A 22,382-nucleotide genomic window follows, 5' to 3' on the forward strand; every position below is an offset into this window, starting at 1 on the left:
TCACTCCTAAGGATCAATGTGGCCACTGGTCAGGGGACAAGATACAGGACTGGAAGGATGTTCAGGCTTCTCAGACCTGGGGGAAACCACCCTACTGAGCTCACACCCGTAGAGTACAGGGACACCACAGGCTTACCCTTCTTCCCAAACAGTGTTTGGCCTGGCCCCCACCACACTGGTCCCCACTGACTGGCTTCCAGCAGCAGTAGCAGGTTCCTGCGGAGTTTTCAACCTTTCCTCAGCTTTCCCAGGCAGTCATCTGTGTGAACACAGCTTGCACGACAATGCTGTGATGACACAGGTCTGTAGGGAGGTAGGTCAGGAGCACCGCAGATGATGCCCTGGGCCACTGGTACAGACAGCTCATGGTCCTCACAGTACACTGCAACAGCATAGCCCTACCGTCCTGGCACATGTTGCATTCCCAGGAGGCCAAGTCCATCCGACCTCTAGCCAGACAGTCTGGTCTCTAAATCACTGAATTATCCTGATTTCTTCCCGGAAGTGCCTGGCCTCTTCTGAAGTTCTCAGATTCCAGGGGAGACCCATCATTAAGCTCCATGGCATGGACCTAGAGAAAAAGTGCACCAGCCTGTAGGTAACATTCTCCACAGATTCAAGAAGACACATTCCTGGGGTGGGGGTGGGGGCGTGGACCCCAGGTTAGGGGAGATATGCTGGGGGACATGTCGGCCCCGTGGTTATCTGACACACAGACTCCAAAGACAGGCTCAAAGGAGGATCCTTATAGTGGAGATCAGCTGTCCTCACCTTCATCCTCAGCTTCCATAGGAAGCTGCGGGTCCAGGTGGACATCTGCCCAGGTAGTCTGCACCCAAGTCAGCGCTCACCTTTCCTCCAAGCATCTACACCCATGCCCGGCTACAGGAGTAGTGAGACCCCTGGGTGGGCACACAAATCCCACACTAATGGCTTCCCCTCTGCTGCCGCTCCCCCAGCCTTCGCCCTGGCCCTGAAGAACCTCTACATGGACGAGGTAGAGATGAATGTGGACAATGTGCTGGGCGTGCTGGCCTCTGCTCACATCCTCCAGTTCAACCGCCTGTTTCAAAAGTAAGGATGACGGGAGGGATAAACCAGCCTGTGCAAACTTGGAGTAGTCTTTTTTAATTTTTTTAAATGATGTATTTATTTATTATGTATACAGTATTCTGTCTGCATGTGCACCTGTATCCAGATCTCATTATAGATGGTTGTGAGCCACCATGTGGTTGCTGGGAATTGAACTCAGGACCCCTGGAAGAACAGCCAGTGATCTTAATCTCTGAGCCATCTCTCCAGCCCAACTGGGAGTATTCTTCGAAGCTCATTTCATGATACATTCCTCTTCCTCGGAGTTCCCTTTGTACCAAGCATGACTTAGAACCCAGAAAAGGACATCATGAAACTCACCCTGATGCACTAAGTGTTTATGACAGCCCCCATTATTTTTGTGCGTATCAGCCAAGTAGTTCTTGATTCACAGGAATAAATTACAAGTGGGGGGACCCTACCATGGGGAGAGTTTATGCAGGTATGCAAAGTGACTTCCCTCAGACCTGGCTCTCCTATCGATTTTACCTGAGTTCATTTGGGAATAAAAAACCTTCTCCATAAAGCACACACACACCTCAGCTGGCTTCCTCACTTCTGCCTGTCCTCCGACCTCTCACTTCAGATAAAGCTTTGTGTTATTTTTGAAAATTTTTTTTAATTGTTGAGAATGTTGCATATAGTCACGGTAAATCTTTTGGAAAGGGAAAAATGCAAAGATCAGGCCAGGGAGCAGCCCAGGTGCTAGAGACACTTGCCACAGCCTGGTGACCTGAATTTGATCACCACGACGCACATGGTGGAAGTAGAGAACTAACTCCCTCAAGATGTCCTCTGACCTCCACATGTGCCCAGTGGCCTGTGAATTCCTCTCTCACCCACAAAGTTGATTGATGTAATCTAAAATTCGTTTTTATAAATGCAAAGATCAGATGTGGCCATGATCCCAGTGTCTGCTTTGGGGTGTGGCCTTCGTGGCTGGGCTGCTGATTGGTCTGGCTGCCCAGCAGGTGGGCTCATGGAGCTTGAGGAAGACCAGGAGAATTAATTAAGTCCAATGTTAAAGCTTCTGCATTCTGAAGTCACCTGGGCCCTGGAGCTTGTATATCATGAGAACCCGAGGATACATCTCAGCCTTCAGTGATGTAGACTAATGGGGCTTGGTCACCAGCCCCCCACTTACCAAAAGGGCTTTTTTTTTTTCAGACTTCAAAGCAACTGTATGAGTGAGAGGTGAAGGCCCTGTTTAGTTCTGTAGTAAGTTACCCATTCACCACATGCCACAGTGGTTTGTGTCATAAACTGTGGCTCATCATCATCCCCTAACCACTGCCTGGGATTTCCCTAGGGAACATGGGCCCCAAAGCCTGGAGATGGCATGTTGGCCATGGTCAGACATGGTTCTCAGCTTTCTGCAGGGCCTAGCTCCTTCTCCCTACCACTGTCCTCCCCACAAGCAGCCCTGAGAGCTGGCAGTGTTCCTGATCCAGCTCTACTAGTGAGGAGGCTGGGGCCTGAGAGACACAAAACTTGCTTCCAAGTAGAGCGGCCAGGACCCCAAACCTACAATTATTCACCACACTGTCCCATTTGGCTTGGGTGAGGTAGCCATGTTGTCACTTGCTTCTGTGAGGTCCTAACCCCTTCTAGGGTGCTGGTCAGGGGAGGTTTTGCTTATTCAGCCCTCATTCACTCCTCTGCTCCTTCCAGAACTGTTTCTTGGGCTTCTCTGGGATGCAGAGGGACAGATGGGCAAGCGGCTGGGCTTGCAAGCCTATGGCTCAAAAGTCCCCACAACACAGGAAATGAGTCAGGCAGGGTGGAGTGAAGTCAACAACTCCTGAAGGTTGCCTTCCTTCGGGCTGGGTAGGATTCACTTCAAGCACAATTTGTGTCTGTGATAAGCAAAGACACTTCTCTGAAATCCTCCTCTTAGCATCTCTTGAAGTGCCTTTGTGCTGGCGCTTCTGAAAGGGTATGTGTGCCACATGGAAATCCCTTTGTGGGATTTGTCTTTCTAGACTCTCCTGTTCCTTCTCCAAGTTGCAGGGATGTATACCCACTGAATCCGTTTGGTCCTGAAGACAGGCATGGAGTGAAGTTACGTGATGGTCTGATTTCCTATGCAATTGTGATGCAATTCCGTGCAAAGACTTAGATGGTCTGCCTGGCTCATTTAACCTCCTCGGACCTCAGGGAGGTTTTAGTTTGGGTTGTAGCTGACAAGGCCATACTGTATAGCCTAGGCTGGCCTTGAACTAGCAATCCTCCAGACTCAACCTCCTGAGTGCTTGGATTACAAGGATCTACCACAGCTCCTTGGCAAGCCTCAGTTTGTATAAGTGAATGAATATCCCGCTCAAGCCAACAGAAGACGCCAGGTCTTCTGGAGAGGGAAGAGATGACTTTCTCCTGGGGAATCTGGAAGGATCTCACTCATTAATTTTAGAGGCTACACATTCAGATTCAATGCTACATGTTTCTGAGCTATCAGCCCATTCCCTGGGGTCCTTGAGGGTGTGTCAGGTCAGGTACTCCCCCTGGAGCTTCTCAGAGGCCAATTGGGGATACAGATACCCCACAAGCCAAGGACTCTTCAGGTGTGCAGAGGTCCAGACTAGTCTTGAGGGGACACATTGAGAGGGGTCTGGGGTCTGAGAAAGACTTCCAGCATGTCCGTGTGGCCAGACTTGCAGAGCTGCGTAGCTGCTCATGATGGGAGATGAGTAGCTGAAGTCCGAGTCAGTTTGTGTGGTGTCTTGCGGTTGTCTAAGGAAGCTGGCCTCGACTATGTAGGCGATGATGGATGGGCGAGTCGGACTTTGCCTGAGACTTCCCATCTTCCTTATGTTGTAGCTGACACCCACTTCAGCTCAGCCCAGTCCGGTGGTTCTCAACCTTCCTAATGCTGTGACCCTTTAATACAGTGTCTCATGTTGTGGTGACCCCTGACTGTAAAATTATCTCATTGCTACTTCATAACTGTAATTTTGCCACAGTTATGAATCATAATGTAAATATCTAATATTCAGGATATCTGAGATGTGATGCCGAGGGGTCACGACCCACAGGTTGAGAACTGATGGCTCAGCTGGTTATCGTAATACCTACGGAAGGACAGCTTGCCACTCACATCATTTCTGAGCAGCTTTTTCCTGGGCCCACATATTGAGAGGGTGGCTTTCCTCTTGAAGTGGGCTTCTAGCCACCTTCAGTCTCCGCCCACCACCTCTGATACTGGAAGCTCTGTATGACTGTTTAGCATCACGTTTCTCTAATACTGGAATCCCTGTATGACTGTTAGCATCACGTTCCTCTGATTCTGGAAGCCCTATATGACTGTTAGCATCACGTTCCTCTGATACTGGAAGCCCTTTATGACTCTTAGCATCATGTTCATCTATGGAAGCCAAGAAGAGCAGGTCTCTATTCCCCTGCCTCCTCCCTTGTTTTATTTTGAGTACCAGAACAGGAAGAACGATGGTCATAACAAGCCAAGCCTCTTGACCTGCTCATGACCCTGGGCACATGGGGCCTGCCCCAGATTCTTCAGATGATAACAGTGGGCTTCGTATTCTAGGTCAGAGGCCAGGCAGGCCTGCCACACAATTGAGCCTGTGTTTGAGACGCCGGTGGTACAATTGATAGGGATGTGCTGGTCATGAGTGTGGTGTGCATGAGTGTGTGCGCATGCATATATGCTCGTATAGTAGGACCACAGGGCCCCTGGGTCACTCTTACCACACTGTAACTTCAGGCATCAGATGAGACCCTGAGGAGTATCTCAGCTGAGATCCTGGTTTATGAGAAATCAACCCTGACAGCTACTTGAGTCTGAATCACACATCCTGGAGGTCTTTCACAGATGGAACCTGTGCACACATGTGTCACTTGGTGATGTTGCCTAGGTCCTCTCATTGATGTTTGCATTGGTACCGAGGCTGGGATCACAGATGAGATCAGTGCCGTGACAGCATGACTCAGGTTGGCTGGAGCAGAAGAGGAAGCGAAAGGTGAATCAGGAGTTTAGGATGAACCCAGGTCAGATAGGACCTCAGAGGTCACATCAGCAACTTCCTCTACTTGGTTTACAGTCATCAGAGGGGGGGACCTGAAACATGAAGAATGGTTAAGCAGGAACCCCTCTGTGGTGTGGGCATAGTTCTTTGGGCACTGTGGGAGGCTGGCACTAAGGAAGAGCTAGGAGGCAGAGAGGATCTGAGCTAGGTTCGGGGAGAAAAGAGACCCAAGAGACATGAAGATGAGAACTAATGGGCTTTGCAATCTTACGAACCAGCAGTGTTAAAACAGAAAGTGGGGAATCCTGATAGGCCCTGGCAGAAATGAATATATTCTAAAAAGACGTTTGTCTCTCTTGATCTGTCAGACTACTGAAACAATGGACCACAAAGAAATGAAAATTTCCCCAGGAATCTCTTGCTGAGAAAAGGAAAAGGTGCCAGCCAGAGGGAGAACTTGTGGCCCAGAAAAAGATTCCACACAGTTCTGACTACTTGTTAAACAACCGTACAGGATGAGACTGAAGGCCAGACAGTGATGGGTGCATGGTGGGCAGAGTCTTCTAGTTAAACTTTAATCTCACACCAGAGCCCCAAAGGCAGAGGTGAGGTGGTACAGCTATTGAATCTCATCTCTCTTTGCCAATGTGCCCACATAAATAAATACAAATTTATTTATTAGCAGAACTTATTAGCAAGAATAAATCTCCTTTTTTTTTCTGCTTTCTACTTTTAATTTGGCTCTTTTAAATGGCTTATTGAGGCTGGGTGGCTGCACCTGGCTTGGGACTCAGGCTGTGACTCATAAGTTTGATAACAAGATTACTGTAGGCCTAGAATCAGCTCAGCACAGGGTTCTCCTGTCCTCAAGCCTAGCCCTGCTGGGGCAAGTCTCCTGGCAGCAACAAGGCCATCCTAGAACACAAGGGTAGAGGGTAACTTGGTCATGGCCAGGTTATTTATTCATTCACTGGTTATTTCTTACCTTATTCTAGCACAGGCTTTAAAATCAATACATAAAATAAAAGCAACTGGACACCTTAATTTATTTTTACTTTTTTTTTTAGGGAGAAAGAAAAACAAAGACTTGTCTACCATAACATAGGTACACCACATATTCAGTTCTGAATGTTTTAGCAGCTAAGACTAGGGGAAACTTGATGGGTTACATGAGATGGAAATTAAAATTACCTAAAAAATGTAGAGAAACAAATCACTTGGGAGATTCACAGCAGTTGTGGGTATCTTCAGTGTCCTCAGTGATAGATAGCCAAAGAGGAAACAGACAGTGAGTCTCTGTTCTTTTTCACATTGGCAAAGGTGCCACAGCAAAATAGAAGTCAGTAAAAGCAGTTCTCTAGGGGTGTGGGGGTTGGGGAGCCCCCTGCTCACTGGCCACTCTGGCTTCAGTGATGGATATGTTCAGAATATGTGGGGCCAACGAGATGGCTCGGAGCAGAAAGACACATGCCACCAAACCCAAGAACCTGAGTTTGATCCCTAGGAACCCCCAAGGATCCAGGAACTGATTCCTGTAAGTTGTCCTCTGAATCCTACATGCATGCCTTGGCCTTCACATACCTATACACCCGCCCCCCCCACACACACACCTACACAGACATACAGATATACACACACACATGCACACATATACACACACCTACACAGACATACAGATATACACACACACGCACATATATACACACATGCACATAAATGTAATTAATAAGTCACCACTTAGCCTTGAAGTGAATCTCAACTGATTTTACCATGACCACAGGGTGATAATGAGCCCACATGATGCCCTGAGAGGTCTGTGTCAGCTTGCTTTCTGTGCCCTCTTTGGTAAGGTGAGCATGCCTCATGCCTGAAAGTGACCTATGACCTAACATCAGATAAGAAGGTTAAGTGACAGATGCTTCTGAGATGCCACCTTCTATGTGGCACGCCACCCTTCTACGGCTCCCGACCTCCAGCTCACTGCGGTCGTCCTTCCGTCTCTCTGCATGTCATCTCTGTCATCCTCGTTTTTCCTCCACCGTCTGCACACATTCCTGCCGCTGGCCTTCTCTCGGGGTACTGGCCTCTCAATCCCTACCCCAGCCACTTCCTTGTCCTGCTGTTTCAGGTCTGAAATTCTACTCTTTGGGTTTCTGATTGCTTTTCAGATTTAAGCACAATCAGATTCCTTCTTTTCTGCATTCCCATGGTACCTTATGCTCTAGCCTTTTAGCCCAAGGGTGTCCAACCTTTTGACATTGAGACATGACGTCATCTGCAAATGTGTTGGGCTGCAGTTTGGGTGTGTCTGTCCTAACCCCCCTAACCAATTGTAACAGCATGGTAATCTGTTCAAGTGTGTACTTAGCAGTGTGTGTCTTCCCATTGGCCGTTAGCTTTGTTCCTTGCACATCAAAGTCCTGGGCCTGTGTCAGGCACATGGTATGTGATCAGTAAACAGAATTTTGGTGAGGAATTGTTAAGTGGGAACCAGACCTAGTTATGAGAAAGAACTGAGATGTTCATCAGAAAGTTACTGTTGGAATTCGTTAGTGGACAGAAAGGAATAGCATTTGAAGCCACCTAGCAGTGTGTCAGGAAGAAAATGCCTTGGGCAGGAGGGCACCCAGAGGCCATCTTGGTAAACTTCTCTGGCTCTAGGCCATGGTGCCACTCTCTGCTGAAGAGGCTCCTCAGTTGCCCTCTGAAGAGCCTGAGCTCCTTCCGGCCTCACCCCTCTCCCTTAGCCCAGAGCTCTTATAACAGGCCTGCTGGTTTTGTTCAAATTCCTAAAATAAGGGCTCCCTTCCCAGTGAGAGGTCTCTGCTGCCGCCCTAGCGCTGAACAAAAGTCTCTGCTCCCACCTTCTCTGACGGCATGTGGGAGTCATCAGTATTAGCAGCCCTCTCTCCACAGGTGTGTCAACATGATGTTGTCCAGACTCACACCGTGCACCGTCAAGAACTTCTATCTGGCTGGCTGCAAGGTGAGACCAGCTGGGTGGAGTATGTGGGCCCTGGGGTGCCAGGGTTTCAAAAGCACCCAGCTCCCGGATGTCATCCACTGGGCCTAACTCCAATATGTCTACTCAAAAGCACCTACTCAAAAGTAGAAATACTTAACTTTAAAGTGTTAAAAAAAATTTTTTTAAAGATGCATGAACAAGAAAAAAATAGCTTGAAAAACCTTAATCTTGGGATTTGAGAACAGTTTCTAGCATGACTTTTCTCAGCAAGGCAGCAAATACCTTCTGGAACATAGACGGGACCATGAGCTCTCGTCCCACCTGGGTCCAATCAGTGTGTCAGTGTTGGGAACAGTAATACAATGCAGCTCTTGTTATCAGAGGACAATGGACATGAGGAGGGATGCAAACTACTCAGGGTACTAATTGCTGAAGGCCGGTGCTGATTCCCAAGCCTTACCTCCTAATTCTAACCCCTGCCCTGAAGTTCCCACTCACTGACTAGTGGCACACTCTTCAGGGCAAGAGTTCCCACATAGCCAGCATGTCATGATACTTACCTAAGAAAGACCCTCAGTGTTTGTCAAAGAACCATCTGGTTCCCAGAGTCACTCCATGGGACTAGAAAGTGTCGCTCTTAGTAGACACCCTTGCATTCTGGTTACCATTTCTCAGCAAGTCATTAGTCCAGAAAAACTCATGTCCTCAGGACATGCAAGGTCTGCCCAGACCCTCTCAACCCATGTCCTCAGGACATGCAAGGTCTACCAAGACCCTCTCAACCCATGTCCTCAGGACATGCAAGGTCTGCCCAGACCCTCTCAACCATGTCCTCAGGACATGCAAGGTCTACCAAGACCCTCTCAACCCATGTCCTCAGGATATGCAAGGTCTACCCAGACCCTCTCAACCCATGTCCTCAGGACATGCAAGATCTGCCCAGACCCTCTCAACACATGTCCTCAGGACATGCAAGGTCTGCCCAGACCCTCTCAACCATGTCCTCAGGACATGCAAGGTCTACCAAGACCCTCTCAACCCATGTCCTCAGGATATGCAAGGTCTACCAAGACCCTCTCAACACATGTCCTCAGGATATGCAAGGTCTGCCAAGACCCTCTCAACCTATGTCCTCAGGACATGCAAGGTCCTTTAGGACACACAAGGTCAACCAAGATCCTTTCGAGATCTCCCTGATTCTAGTAGTCGTTTTTCACATTCCCCCTCTTGTTTTTTATTAGATCTTTGATGATTTTGTAGAGTGTATTTGAATCATATTCAACCCCTCCCCCATGTCCTCCCACAGCCTTTCCTTTTCCCTAAGCACCACAATGTGCGTCCTCTGTCCGTGAGTTTGCTTACAACCTACTGAGTACTGTTGTGCTGGCTTTATGCTCTCGGAGCCTGGTTGACTTGCTAGGGGCCACGGATTTAAAAACACTCTCTCCAGCAGCTATCAATGGCCAATAGCTTCCTGGGTGGGACTGTGTGCCCACCTCCCCTGCAGGTCCTGTCTTTTAATTCTTTCTTCTAAAAGGTATGTTGGAGCAGCCTCTGAGCTCCACGTGGCTTATTCTTCCCCAGACTTGCAGTGGGTCATCGAAGGCAGCCCAGGGCCTTCAGCATGCCAGCCTCTGCTCAGGCAGCCTGAATAGTAGCTGGGCCAGTTACTCTATGATTACAGAAAGAGAAGGCACTGTGGAACCTCAGTTTCTCCACTGGTGACATAGAGATAATTGGGAGCCGATCTCATAGGGGTGGTTTAAATCAGCGAAGTTCAATGCTCTGTGAATACCCTCCACCCCTCCACCCCTCCACCCCTTCACACTCCCCACCTTCCCCGACCCTACTCCCCGCCCCGCCCCCTGTGCTGACCCCAGTGTAGTTTGTATGAAAATGGGACACATCTGTACGCAATGTCACCGCTAGCCAGCAGAGGGGGCTGAGGAACCAGCCATGCTTTATCCAATCCCTTTCTCTTTTGCCTCCTCAGTACATGGAAGAGCAGCTCATTGTCTCCTGCGAGAAGTGGCTGGCAATGAACTTGGTACCTCTAGTCGGGACACAGATCCACCTCCGGCACATCCCTCAGCATCTGCTTCACAAGGTGCTGAAGTCCCCCAGGTCAGAGCTGGTGTGCTGCCTCCAGGGAGGGTGTGGGAAGAAACAGGGGCTGTTGGGGGTGGGGTTTAGGGGCGGGAAGGAGATATGCCAGTGGTGGACACACCTACAGGTCGCTGTGGACTGTAGTTCCCAATTCTCCACTCTCCTGGACAATTAGGCCTTGGATGGGAGCTGAAGCTCGGGGTATCACATGTGGGGTCAGGTCCTTTATGCTCCTTCTAGGTGAGATGTGCTGCTGTCAGCTGTCTCCTTACCTGCCGAGGCCAGAAAAGCAAGGAACTATTGCTTAGGTCATTATTTAAAAGAAAAGAAAAGAAAGTTTGACAATATTCTTTTACATTAATTACGGAAAACAAGGAAAGGCAGAAAAAGAGAAGAAAAATCTCTCACCCCAGACAAGATTTTATCTCTAGTCCTTACTCCTTTACTGACTATTTCTAAACCTGGATATCCACTGCCTGTTTGGCCTCTCTGTCAAAGGCAAATACCCCAACTTTCAGAGTCCCCAGCTCTTGCTGCACACCCCTCTCCAGGCTCAGTGTCCTCAGAACACAGTAGAACCTTGGCAGTCCTCTGGACACCACTTCGACCTCACCTTGACCAGGAGGCCAATTCTGTTTCCAAACTGAGCACTCCAAGATGCCAGTGCCACCCCAAGGCCAGGCCTCCATCATCATGGCCCGTGGCAAGGCCCTCTAATGAGACACCTCTGATGTGGATCTTGCTCTGGCTTTGATCTCTACAAAGCAAATCTGGTTCTACTATCTCCTGGTCTGTCACAGCCACACAGGGACCTTCCTCGGACTCTCTGCAGAGGGGTAGCCAAGCTGTGCATGCTTCCTCCTGCTGGAAATCCCTGTCCTGTCCTGTCAAGCTATGTCTCCTGCTTTCTCCAGCTGTTGATGGAGCCATGGCCAGTTCTTGGCGTTTACCCAATTCCTGATGTTTTACCAACATTTGCATCTTAGTAACTGGCCTTCAGTGTGTATTTTTCTTCATCTCAGATTATCTCCTTATGTTATACCTCTAGAAATGAAATTGCCAAGATGAAAAGACTGTTTTTAATTTCTCTTTTTTTTTTTTGAGACAGGGTTCCTCTGTGTAGCTTTGCGCCTTTCCTGGGACTCACTTGGTAGCCCAGGCTGGCCTCAAACTCACAGAGATCCGCCTGCCTCTGCCTCCCAAGTGCTGGGATTAAAGGCGTGCGCCACCACCGCCCGGCTATAATTCCTCTTTTAAACATATTTTATTCGAAAATTTCAAACTTCAGGAAAAACAAGAATAGTGGAAAGAACATTGGCTCCTCAGTTTGCAATGGTTTACCTCTGACTACAGCCATCTTCATCTAAGCACAACCCACGCTGAAGATGCATTGGGATGCCTCTAATTTCCCTGACCTCACAGCCCAGCCATATGGCCACCATAGGGTGTCCAGTGTTCACTGTTGTGATCTCTTGGCTGATAGGGCTGCCGTACCAGGATGGTCACTCAACATCGTGAGAAAGGACCACATCACACTTATCACTCTTTGAGGAAAAGATCAAGATTTGAACCTTGCTTTCTACTGAATATGGGTGTTTTTTACATTATCATAGAGCAGAAAAACTCAATCAAACCACTGTCACTCCCAGGTACACCCTTTGCCCTGAGTTACCCACCTTAGTGTTCTGTCCCTGTTCCGTTTGCCTCATTATTTGCATATATGTAAATACACACACACACACACACACACACACACACACACACACACACACACCTCTGAACTGGAGTAAGCTATGTACAAGTGCTCCTATACCCCAAATGCCATCAGAGATGGTTTCCTAAGAAAGAGATTTTTTTTAAATATTTCTCTATTTATGTATTTTATAAATAGAGGTATTTTTGTCTGCATGTACATTTGCACACCAGAAGAGGGCATCGGACCCATGGGACTACAGTTATAGATGGTTGTGAGCCACCATGTGGTTGCTGGGAATTGAACTCAGGACCTCTGGAAGAGCAGCCAGTGCTCTTAACCTGTGAGCCATCCCCCCAGCCTCAAGAAAGGGAATTTTTAAAAAAATATGATGACAAGGCAATTATCTTCAGGAAGCTTGCCATTGACATGATACTTGGATATCACTGACCCGGTATCATTATTTCTTCTCCCTCTGATTCAAAGTTTAGTTTAAGACCACATATTATACTCAGTTGTAAAGTGTGCTGGTTAATTTTTATTGCCAACTTGACATGACCTAGAGTCACCTGGGAACAGGGAACCTCCCTCAACTGAGGAACTGCACAGGAAAGACTGGCCTATGGCCATGTCTGTGGCAAATGTCTTGATTGATGTGAGAGAGCCCAGCCCCTGTGGTACCATCCCTAGGCAAATGGACCTGGGCTGTATAAGAAAGCTAGCTGAGCATGAACCAGAGTGAGGGAGAGGGAGAGGGAGAGGGAGAGGGAGAAAATGAGAGAGAGAATAAGCAGTGTTCCTCCATGGTTTCTGCTTCAGTTCATGCTTGAGTTCCTGTCCTCACTTGCCTTGCGGATGGACTGTGCCCTAGAAGTGCCAACTGAAATAAGCCCTTCCCTTTCCTGAGTTGTTTTTGGTCACAGTGTTATATCACAGCATCAGGAAGGCACCTAGAACAAGTCTCTTTTTAGATGGATCTTGGTACTCACGGACATTTTCTAAAGACATGTTCCCTTTGGGTGACTTTCAAAGGTGGGAATCATATTCTACTTTAAAGAAATATTAGTAGTAAAATTAAAAACCACAAATGCTTGTTGTGCTCAGGTGGTAGAAAGTATCTTGATTTTTAGAAATTCTGTATAAAAGAGCCACAGAGATGGTGCCATGCGTAAAAATGCCGTTTGTACAAGCATGAGGACTTGAGTTCAGATCCCAGCACCTCATAACAAACTGAGCATGATCCCATACATGCCCATAACCCCAGTGTTGGGGAGTGGTAGAGATGGGGGGATTGCTAGGGCTTGCTGGCCTCCAGGCTAGAAGAAAAATGTGAGCTTCAGGGTCAGGGAGAGACTCTGCCTCAAAGGGATAAGGCAGACAGCAATAGAAGAAGAGGACACCTGATTCCCTCAGTTGGCCTGTGTGTGTGTGTGTGTGTGTGTGTGTGTGTGTGTGTGTGTGTGTGTGTTGCTCCATGCTGGATTATTAACCTGTTTTGCAATTTAGATTTACTAAATGACACCCAATGCCCTCACATGAACAGAGGAGGGAGGTCAGCAAGGCAGAGTCCTGGTAGTGAGGGACACCATTATCTAGGAAGATCCCGGAAGCCAGTTCCAGAGCCGCAGGGCTCTGGTGGGCCCCAGACACTCTGCTCTGGTTCCCTATGTTTTTCTTACTCTTGTACCCACCACCCTCCACTCCACCCTCCAACAGAGCAAAGGTCAGGAAAGTGAAGAACACGTAAACATGGCGTCCTTAGACATTACATAACACCACCCATCCCTCCCTTGGAAAGGCTGAGCTGTCCTACAGTGGTAACATTTCACTGAAAAAGAGGGGGAAAAAACATCTGACCACAGCCAGAACATCGGTGATGATCCAGGCCTGACAGCATGCTCACCAGGCAGGAAAATAGTTCCAGAGCATTACGTGTCAAATGTCTAGACTCGCCAGCCTGGCAGACATGAGGTGGAAACTGGGTCCTGTCCTGGCTCTGTGCAGGAGGCACCTGTGCAGTTAGGCCAGGGTTTCCTGCCTAAGGGCCTACGTCCTCAGCTCACACAGTGGACAAAGACTCAGGCAGCCCAGGCGCCTCACTTCCTCTTAAGCGGAACTCGATCTTGAGTGGCCACTGGGTTCACAGCAGCTCCGGTCTGCAGTCCCTCGCTGGGAAGGTAGAGTCAGACAGATCCCAGGAGCCCAGCGGTCATCCAGCCTTGTTCAGTCAGGGAGAGGCCCTCTCAGAAAATGAGGCAGAGAGTGATTGAGGAAAACAGTTAATATCAATTTCTGGCCTCTACACACACATGCATATACGTATAAAGGAAATAAGAAAGGAATGTAACCAGGCCAGAGGCTCTCTTGTCGGGGCATTCATTGAGAAGGGTTGGCACCACCACTGTCCACCTCTAATCAAGAGGGAACACCCCCTCCAGTAACGGAGCCCTCACCAAGTGCTGTACTGCATGTTCGCCCTTTCAGCACCCCCAGCCTGGCACGACAGAAGTCACCACCTCTTAGAGCAGACAGCTAGTGGAGAGCTGGGCAGGGCCTCTGCGGGCGCCTGGGCCCACATCCTGCCTCCAACATGACACCCTCTCCTAGTCATCATGGAAGTGAGGCCTCTCAGAAAGAGGTAAACCAGGCCTGGGGCTATGTGTCCTGAGAGGTTGTGTGAATCCAGAGCAGGAAGCATGGAATGCACACACACACACACACACACACACACACACACACACACACACACACACAGGCGTAGAGCATTTCCGGGCCCCGTAGAGCATTTCCGGGCCCCACTCAGCTGACCTGCTGGCTACCCACTGCCACTTTACCCCAGCCTGTGAGAAAAGCACAAGAATCAATAGCCTTTCTCAGCAGAAGCCTCTACCTCTGGACTGTCCAGCATTTCCTCTCTAAAAGTCCCTTGACCTCATCTTTTTTTGGTTTTACTTTCCATTTTGCAAACTATATACAAATATACACTGTTTTCCTGACCTCCTGGGCCTCTGGGCTTAATTTGTTTGCCTAGAATGTGGTTCTCAGTTCATTTTCCTTGTAGAGGTCACCACCAGGTGAGCCTTGTTCTACGAACCCTAATTTATGAAAACCTCATTCCAAGTTCTGTGTTCCTGGAAGCCCCAAGGACATTCCAGTTCCCATCTACACAAAAGGGTACCCTACAACAGGAGGCCCGCTTCCTCTGTTTCCTCTTTGTTGGTGGTATAGTGGTGAGCCTAGCCGCCTTCCAAGATGCCCTGCTTCCTATCTGTGGCCCAGGGAAGCTCAGAATCCTGGGAATTCCCTAAACAAAAGACACAGTGAGGTGACCTAGCAGGTAAAAAGTGTTTGCTGTGTAAGCCTGATGACCTGGGTTCCATCCCCAGAACCCAAGTAAAAAGCTGGATGTGGTGGTGCACATCTGTAATCCCAGCACTCCAACTATGAGATGGGTGGCGGAGGCCTAAAAGCTCAAGGGCTAGCCTGGGGTACGGGCTGCAGCAGAAACAAGGGAGCTATTGCCTCAACAAGGTGGAAGGTGAGAGCTGAGCACCCACACCTGTTCTCTGGCTTCACATAGATCAGAACACATGTGCACTTATACTCACCTACCCAATGGAATGCACACACACACACACACACACACAATATTGTTTAAAGAAAAAAAAAGACACCTGTCATCCTTGTCACACCCGTCCCACACTCTTGACAGGGTGCGTGATGCTGAGCAGTCCCACATGGGATTTCTGAAGCTGGTCCTTCTCTGGCAAACAAGAACAATGCCTACCAATTATTGAGTACTTGCCAAACACAGAACACTCTGAGTGGGTGTCCAGAAGGCTCCTCCCCACAGCAACCCCATGTGCTGCGTCCTTTCTTCTACAGTTTTCACCTGTGAGACAGAGAGCATGGGAAATGAAGGATTAGTCAAAGCTGTGTTTCCCCTCCACCACCCCACACAGCAGGTGAGCTGGATTTGAACCCAGGTTAAAACTCCCTTCGAGCCATGGCTGTCCCCAGACTATAATATACCTATGAAACCAGTTTTGTAGGCCGGGCGGTGGTGGCGCACGCCTTTAATCCCAGCACTCGGGAGGCAGAGGCAGGCGGATCTCTGTGAGTTCAAGGCCAGCCTGGGCTACTAAGTGAGTTCCAGGAAAGGCGCAAAGCTACACAAGAGAAACCCTGTCTCGAAAAACAAAAAACAAACAAACAAAACAAACAAACAAAATTTTTGTATTATGTTTTGTAGCTAGAAGTTATCCTGTGTCCCAGCCAGTCGGCGGTTGAGACAAATCTTTCCCACTTGTGTCCCCCAAGTAAACACAGTATATTAATTATAACTGCTTGGCTATTTGCTCAGGCTTATTACTGACTAGCTCTTACACTTAAATTAACCCATAATTCTTATCTATATTTAGCCATGTGGCTTGGTATATTTTCTCAGTTCTGCCTTGTCATCTTGCTTCCTGTGTCTGGCTGGTGATCCCTGACTCAGCCTTCCTCTTCCCAGAATTCTCCTTGTCTGCTTATCCCACCTATACTTCCTGCCTGGCTACTGGCCAATCAGCATTTTATTTATCAACCTATCAGAGCAACACATTCACAGCGCTCATGCATGAGTGTGTGCATGCACATGTCCTGATGCATGTGTGGAAGTCAGAGGACAACCTGTGGGAATCAGTTTTCTTCTTTTACCATGAGTCCCATTGATTGAATTTAGGTCATCAGGCTTGGTGACTTGTCACACCTTTACCTACTCAGACATCTCTCTGGCCCATTTTACTGGACAAATTTTTATACAGAAAACAATACATTCACTGCTTTAAATGAATAAATAGTAACATTTTATCATAAATTAAGAAATAAATTGCTGAGCAGTGGTGGTGCACACCTTTAATACCAGCACTTGGGAGACAGAGGCAGGTGGATCTCTGAATTCAAGGCCAGACTGGTCTACTGAGTGAGTTCTAGGACAGCCAAGGCTACACAGAAAAACAAAAGTAAGAAAAGCAAGCAAGCAAGAAAATATCAGGCCAGGAGTGGTGACACATACACCTTTAATCCCAGCACTCAGGAGCAGAGACAGGCAGATCTCTATGAGTTTGAAGCTCGTCTTGTCTACATAGTAAGCTCCAGGACAGCCAAAACTATGTAGTGAGACCTTGTCTCAAACAAACAAACAAACAAACAAACAAACAAACAAACAAACAAACAAAGTGTAACAACAGAATGTTACCAACAAAGCAATTCACCTCTTCCCTCCAGTGCTAGACCATTCCTAAAAACAAGGGAATGGCTGGTAGGTGCTTGTAGGAACCCCCAGTCATGTGTGTGAACTCTATCTGCATACTTGTACATCCAGAAAAACAGATTATATTGTCTTGCAAATCAGCATCCTTGTGGCGGTAGGGCAGTACCATGACCTACTCACTGAGGCCAGGCTCTGTGCTCCTTCCCAACCCATGCTGATGTATTCAATCAGATTTTCTAATTCTGAGTTCTGTGCAGGGTTCTATGGAACAAATCCACAACCATCTCTTTTTATTCCTCTTCTAAAGGCCTTTTATTTTATTTAGTCTTTTTGCTATGACACACAGAGCAGTAATGGATGTCCTTGTTCATAGCCTGTTCACGTGGGCGTGGCTTTCTCCACGGTCAGTGTTCAGAAAGGAGGTTTATTGTTTATGCACAGCAATTTCCTTGAAAAACAGAATAAGAAGATAGTGTCTTGTGCATGATGACGATTTTCTCCTAAAGAACAAGTATCGGTTACATCGAGGTGACTGCAAGCAAATACCAGAGAAAATGCATAGTGCCGGGCAGAAGACTGAGTTCCATCTGCACTAAAGTCTCCAAAGCTCTTGGATTAGTTCAAAGTGTGTGCCAATGTTCTCCTTGTGGTTACTTCCTGCAGGGGTTAATGCTGCCATGTCACATGCAGCTGACATTGAGACAGCATTGTCATCTACAATGTTCAAGGAACGTGCAATGAAGTTACAAAAAAAAAAAAAGACAAAAAAATCTCACAATGCTTTCAATAAATTTATGATTTTATATTAAGATGTATCTATCACTCTCCTGGGGTGCACGTGGCATGCAGGGCTGCAGCTTGGATATGCCTAGAAATGCTTTTAGAGACTGATGTTGTCCTAAATGCAGAGACCTCAACTTCAGCAAATGTCGTAATAAAAGCCAGGACCCAAGTGATGGAATCAGATCATCCCTCTTGTTATTTCTGACGTGGAAAGGTCTCAAGAAACTTTCTAGACTTGAAGGCCACATGTGTAGCATCTCCTCTAGAAGCCACACAGTCAGCCCCCCGACCCAGCTGCCTAAATTCTCTATGGGGACGTGGCATCTGCCTCTAAGAAGCACATCCCTTTCCTGTCTTGCTGCTGTGGCCCAGACAGTGACCAACTTGGTTCTGTCTGGCCAGACTCAAGACAGTGCGCCTGTAGGTGGCCTGGAGACAAACACAAGGAACGAAGCAATTATACGGTGTCCAGAAATAGAGTGGGAGGTGGGAGGGTTGCATTTGCGTTGCTCTTTAGAGACACGATTTGGCCCGGTTTCCACCTACGATGACCCCTTGAGGTGAGGAATGAAGAGGCTATGACATGTTTTACAGCCAGGAGCTGTGCCCAGGGTCTGACACCAGAAATATCAGTGGGGTTAAGAAGTGCTGAAACAGTTCCTTTGCTAGTGGAGCCAGCAGAAGCCTGAGGCCTTACAGAGTGGCTTTGGATATAGTGGGCTTTCGCTGTGTAGCCTTGGCTGTCCTGGAACTCGCTGTGTAACCCAGGCTGGCCTCAAACTCACAGAGATCCACCTGCCTCTTCCTCTCAAGTGCTGAGATGATGCTCCACCACACCAAGTGACATTGTGGATTCTTGCTGCTGTGGCCATGGCATGGGCTCTGGAGCCAGCAGCCATTGCTGCCACTTTGAGTAAGACCTGCCATGGCTGAGCACATTGTCCTGTGCCGGGCACTGTCCTAAGTACTTTATCTGTGTGTGGTCAGCACAGTAATGCCCACATAATCCCTAGAACCTCTGACTCTGTTAGAGTACCACGACAAAGGTGATTTGGGGTTGCAGGTAGAATGAAGGTTGCTAACTGGCTGACTTCAAAAATCAAGGCTACCCTGGGGGTCAGCCCAACGTGTCACAGGAAGGCTTTTAACCATGTGTGAAAGGGAAGAGTCGGAGGCAGAGGCCATCAGAAGACGCTGCGTTGCTGACTCAGCCAAAGAAGGGGCCAAAGCCAGGGGATGACAGAGCTTTCCAGGTGCCAAGACAGGCAGGGGAAAGATTCTCCCTAGAGCCTCCAGGAAGGACTAACTGATCCTGTTCACACCGTGATCAGAGCCCAGTGAGCTCCATTTTGTACTTCTGACCTCCAGAGAACCATGATGAATGTGTGTCCTCTTAAGCTGCCCTGTGACAGTTACAGCAACAGCTGGACACTTACACAGTGAGTCCTCTCCTCTGGTCTTCACCACTGCCATTCTGAGAAGTGGCTAGGATTGCCCTTTCACAGCTGAGGGATCATAGCCCTATCCCAGAGGTTCCAGACCCATGCCTGGGTCTGAGCCCAGAACAGTGTGACCTGAGATAAGTTATTCATTTCAGCCTCGAGCAAGACCAAGGTCCAGTGAGGCCAATGAGACACTCACTTTGGCTGCAAAATCTAGCAGGCAAGAAGGGATAATGGCTGATTGAATAACCTAACTTATCAAGTATCTGTGTGCAATGTATCAAAATTAAAATAAATGCAGAGAGCTACAATGAACACAAATTGAAATGCTAAATAAACACAAGGCTAGGACCAACTTCAACAGCTATCAAAGCCAGGCACGCCTATCTCAGTTTCATAGGCTTGTGCTATGGGATTACAGTAGAACCTATAATGACTTGAAAACACAGCATTTAGTGAGAGCTCACCAAATGAGATCATCACGTCAGTAACGGCATGGCAGGTGGCTGAGAGCTCAGGGCCCAGCCTCCGGTTCCTAGTTCTCCCTCAGCTGAGCTGAGTCACCCCAAACAAGTTACTCAGCATCTCATTGTCTGAGGCCACTTACAGACTCCGGCTGGCTGTGTCCCACCCCCAGGCTTATTTTTACCTTTTCTTTTTCTTACAAGTGGCTTTTTCCTCCTAGTCCTAACATTTCTTCTCCATCTGTCATTTTGACCAGCTTGTTCACCTTTAGTGAGTTCCATCTCCTGAAAACCTTACTCATGTGGGTTTACCTGCAGCTGAACGGCAAGGTCCAGATGATTCCAATCCACGAGACCATGCTGGCATTTTTTAGCAGGTAATGCACCTTAACGTTGATCAATAAATTGTATGTATCTTGGTTTAAAGCATTTTAATTAATTGAATTTACTTATTTATGGTATGGGTGTGCATGCCACCAAATGCACAGGGAGGTCAGAGGACGACGTGTAGAAGTCAGTTCTCTCCTTCCACTGTGTGAATCCCTGGAACCCAAGCTCAGGTTATTGTCAGGCTTGGTGGCAAGCACTTTTACTCACTGAGCTATCCCTATAGCTATCTATTCTGCTTAAAATATTGTGAGGGAAAAAAATATCAGTAATATATTTTTCATTATCATCATCTGGAGAGCATAGGGTGAAGCCTGTGGTGACAGGATGCTTCAAACCACTTAGAAGAGACGATCACACACAGTTGTTTTGCTATGAGATACCACATGCTTGGGGAACTGGTGTGCCCAGTAACAACCATGATGCAGAAGGTAATAGTTCAGGAAAATGACCATACTACACTGACCTTAAAACATCAGGCCAGATGTTTTCATTTATATATATATATATATATATATATATATATATATATATATATATATATATATATATATATATATATATTTGTTTTTTGAGACAGGGTTTCTCTGTGTAGCTTTGTGCCTTTCCTGGAACTAGCTCTGTAGACCAGGCTGGCCTCGAGCTCACAGAGATCCGCCTGGCTCTGCCTCCCGAGTTCTGGGATTAAAGGTGTGTGCCACCGCCTGGCCTCATTTATATTTTTTAAGATAGCATATAAAATTCTGAGTTTTCTGGAAAAATGAAAAGCATTTGAATGTGCAGAAGTTTCCTAGCATGAATCTAGTTTTTTATGGTCTCTAAACTTAAATGATCTAAAAATTAGTGTATCCCAACATTCAAGTAAAAACTAATAATTAGAATGATAATACTGAGTGCCCTTTGAGAGTGTCTTACTGGGCACTCCCAAGAAAACTTTCTATTCATTGCCTGTTTATCTGCACAATACTGAAGGGCTCTTGTTTGTTTTAATCTCTCTCTCTCTCTCTCTCTCTCTCTCTCTCTCTCTCTCTCTCTCTCTCTCTCTCTTTCTCTCTCTCTCCCTCTCTCTCATATGTATGTGTGGTATGTGTGTGTACAGACATGCATAAGCACACATGGGTGTGGTGTGTGTGGAGGATATGTGTGTGCACACAGATTTATGTGTGAGTGCAGAGATGTGTGTGCCACAGAACACACGTCAAGGCCAGCCTTGGGTGTTGGTCTTCACTTTCCACCCAGTTTGAGACACAGTCTCTTGTTTATTGTTAGCTGCAATGGGTTAGCTGGCCATCGGACTTCTGGGGATTCTCCTGTCCCTGTCTCCTACCTCACCACAGGAGCCCTGGGCTACAGGCACACGTGCTATTCTGCCTGGCTTCTCATGGGTTCTCAGAATCCAAACTCAGGTCTTCATGCCTGCGCTTTACCCACTGAGCCATTTTCCCAAGTTAAGGTCTCTTCTGGCTCAGGGGCAAGGGTTTCAATGCATGGTCGAGTGGGTCTGTGACCTTTGGACTTGTGTTGACACAGAACATGATGGGGTGTGCAAAGCTGCTCACTTCATGGTGACCAGGAAGCAAAAAGAAAGGAAGGACTAGGGTCGTAATATCCCACCTAGAGCAGCACAGGAAGTCTCATTTCTTCCCACGAGGCCCAAACCTGAAGGCTTCTCCATCCCTAGTGACCAAGTCTACCACATGAGCGCAGGGGGTGTATTTAACAGCAAATTATAACACTTCTATATTAAATGTGAAATCACATCCATATCATCCAAGATGGTGGGTGAGTGTGGTGACCCTGTAGCCAAAGACTATCCCAACTAGCTGTAAAGAGTCTGTTCCAGAAAGGAAGCCATGGGCAACCTTGCTTTCTTCTCTGGTCCATGTTCCTGTAGGAACAGGAATTGGGGCCTCTTGGCACGATGAGGCATGTTCTTTGCACATGGGAACTTAGCAGATAAGTATGTCTTCACATATTAATGAGCAAATTGACCTGTTTGAGCCAAGTTTCATCTGGATTGTTCTGAAACATCTCATCCATTCCTGGAACATCTGGGCACCGTGCTAACTGCAAAGCCTGCTCTTTTCTTGTCTTGTTATTTGGGGAAAGCATTATTCGTGGCAAAATTGTGTGTGCTGTGCTCTGTTTCTATATAATTTGCTTGGAACCCAAATGTTTTAGTCCCACCTCCCCCCTCTTTTAATATCCCAGAGACA

General features: G+C 47.6%; 1 protein-coding gene across 3 annotated transcripts in view; it reads left to right on the forward strand.

Annotated features, from left to right (window-relative positions):
• Btbd16 (BTB domain containing 16) overlaps nt 1-22,382 on the forward strand; it is a 54,506-nt gene that overhangs the window by 17,903 nt on the left and 14,221 nt on the right. For 2 of the 3 annotated variants that reach the window (XM_006976976.4, XM_015995834.3), the window contains exons 7-10: nt 960-1,074; nt 7,989-8,058; nt 10,031-10,161; nt 20,037-20,156. In XM_006976976.4, coding sequence (XP_006977038.1) covers nt 960-1,074; nt 7,989-8,058; nt 10,031-10,161; nt 20,037-20,156 — 436 coding nt within the window. The remainder of the gene's footprint in view (nt 1-959; nt 1,075-7,988; nt 8,059-10,030; nt 10,162-20,036; nt 20,157-22,382) is intronic. The other variant, XM_076553809.1, reaches the window with a different exon arrangement.

This window comes from Peromyscus maniculatus, chromosome 1, assembly GCF_049852395.1.
Source record: "Peromyscus maniculatus bairdii isolate BWxNUB_F1_BW_parent chromosome 1, HU_Pman_BW_mat_3.1, whole genome shotgun sequence".
NCBI lineage: Eukaryota > Metazoa > Chordata > Mammalia > Rodentia > Cricetidae > Peromyscus > Peromyscus maniculatus.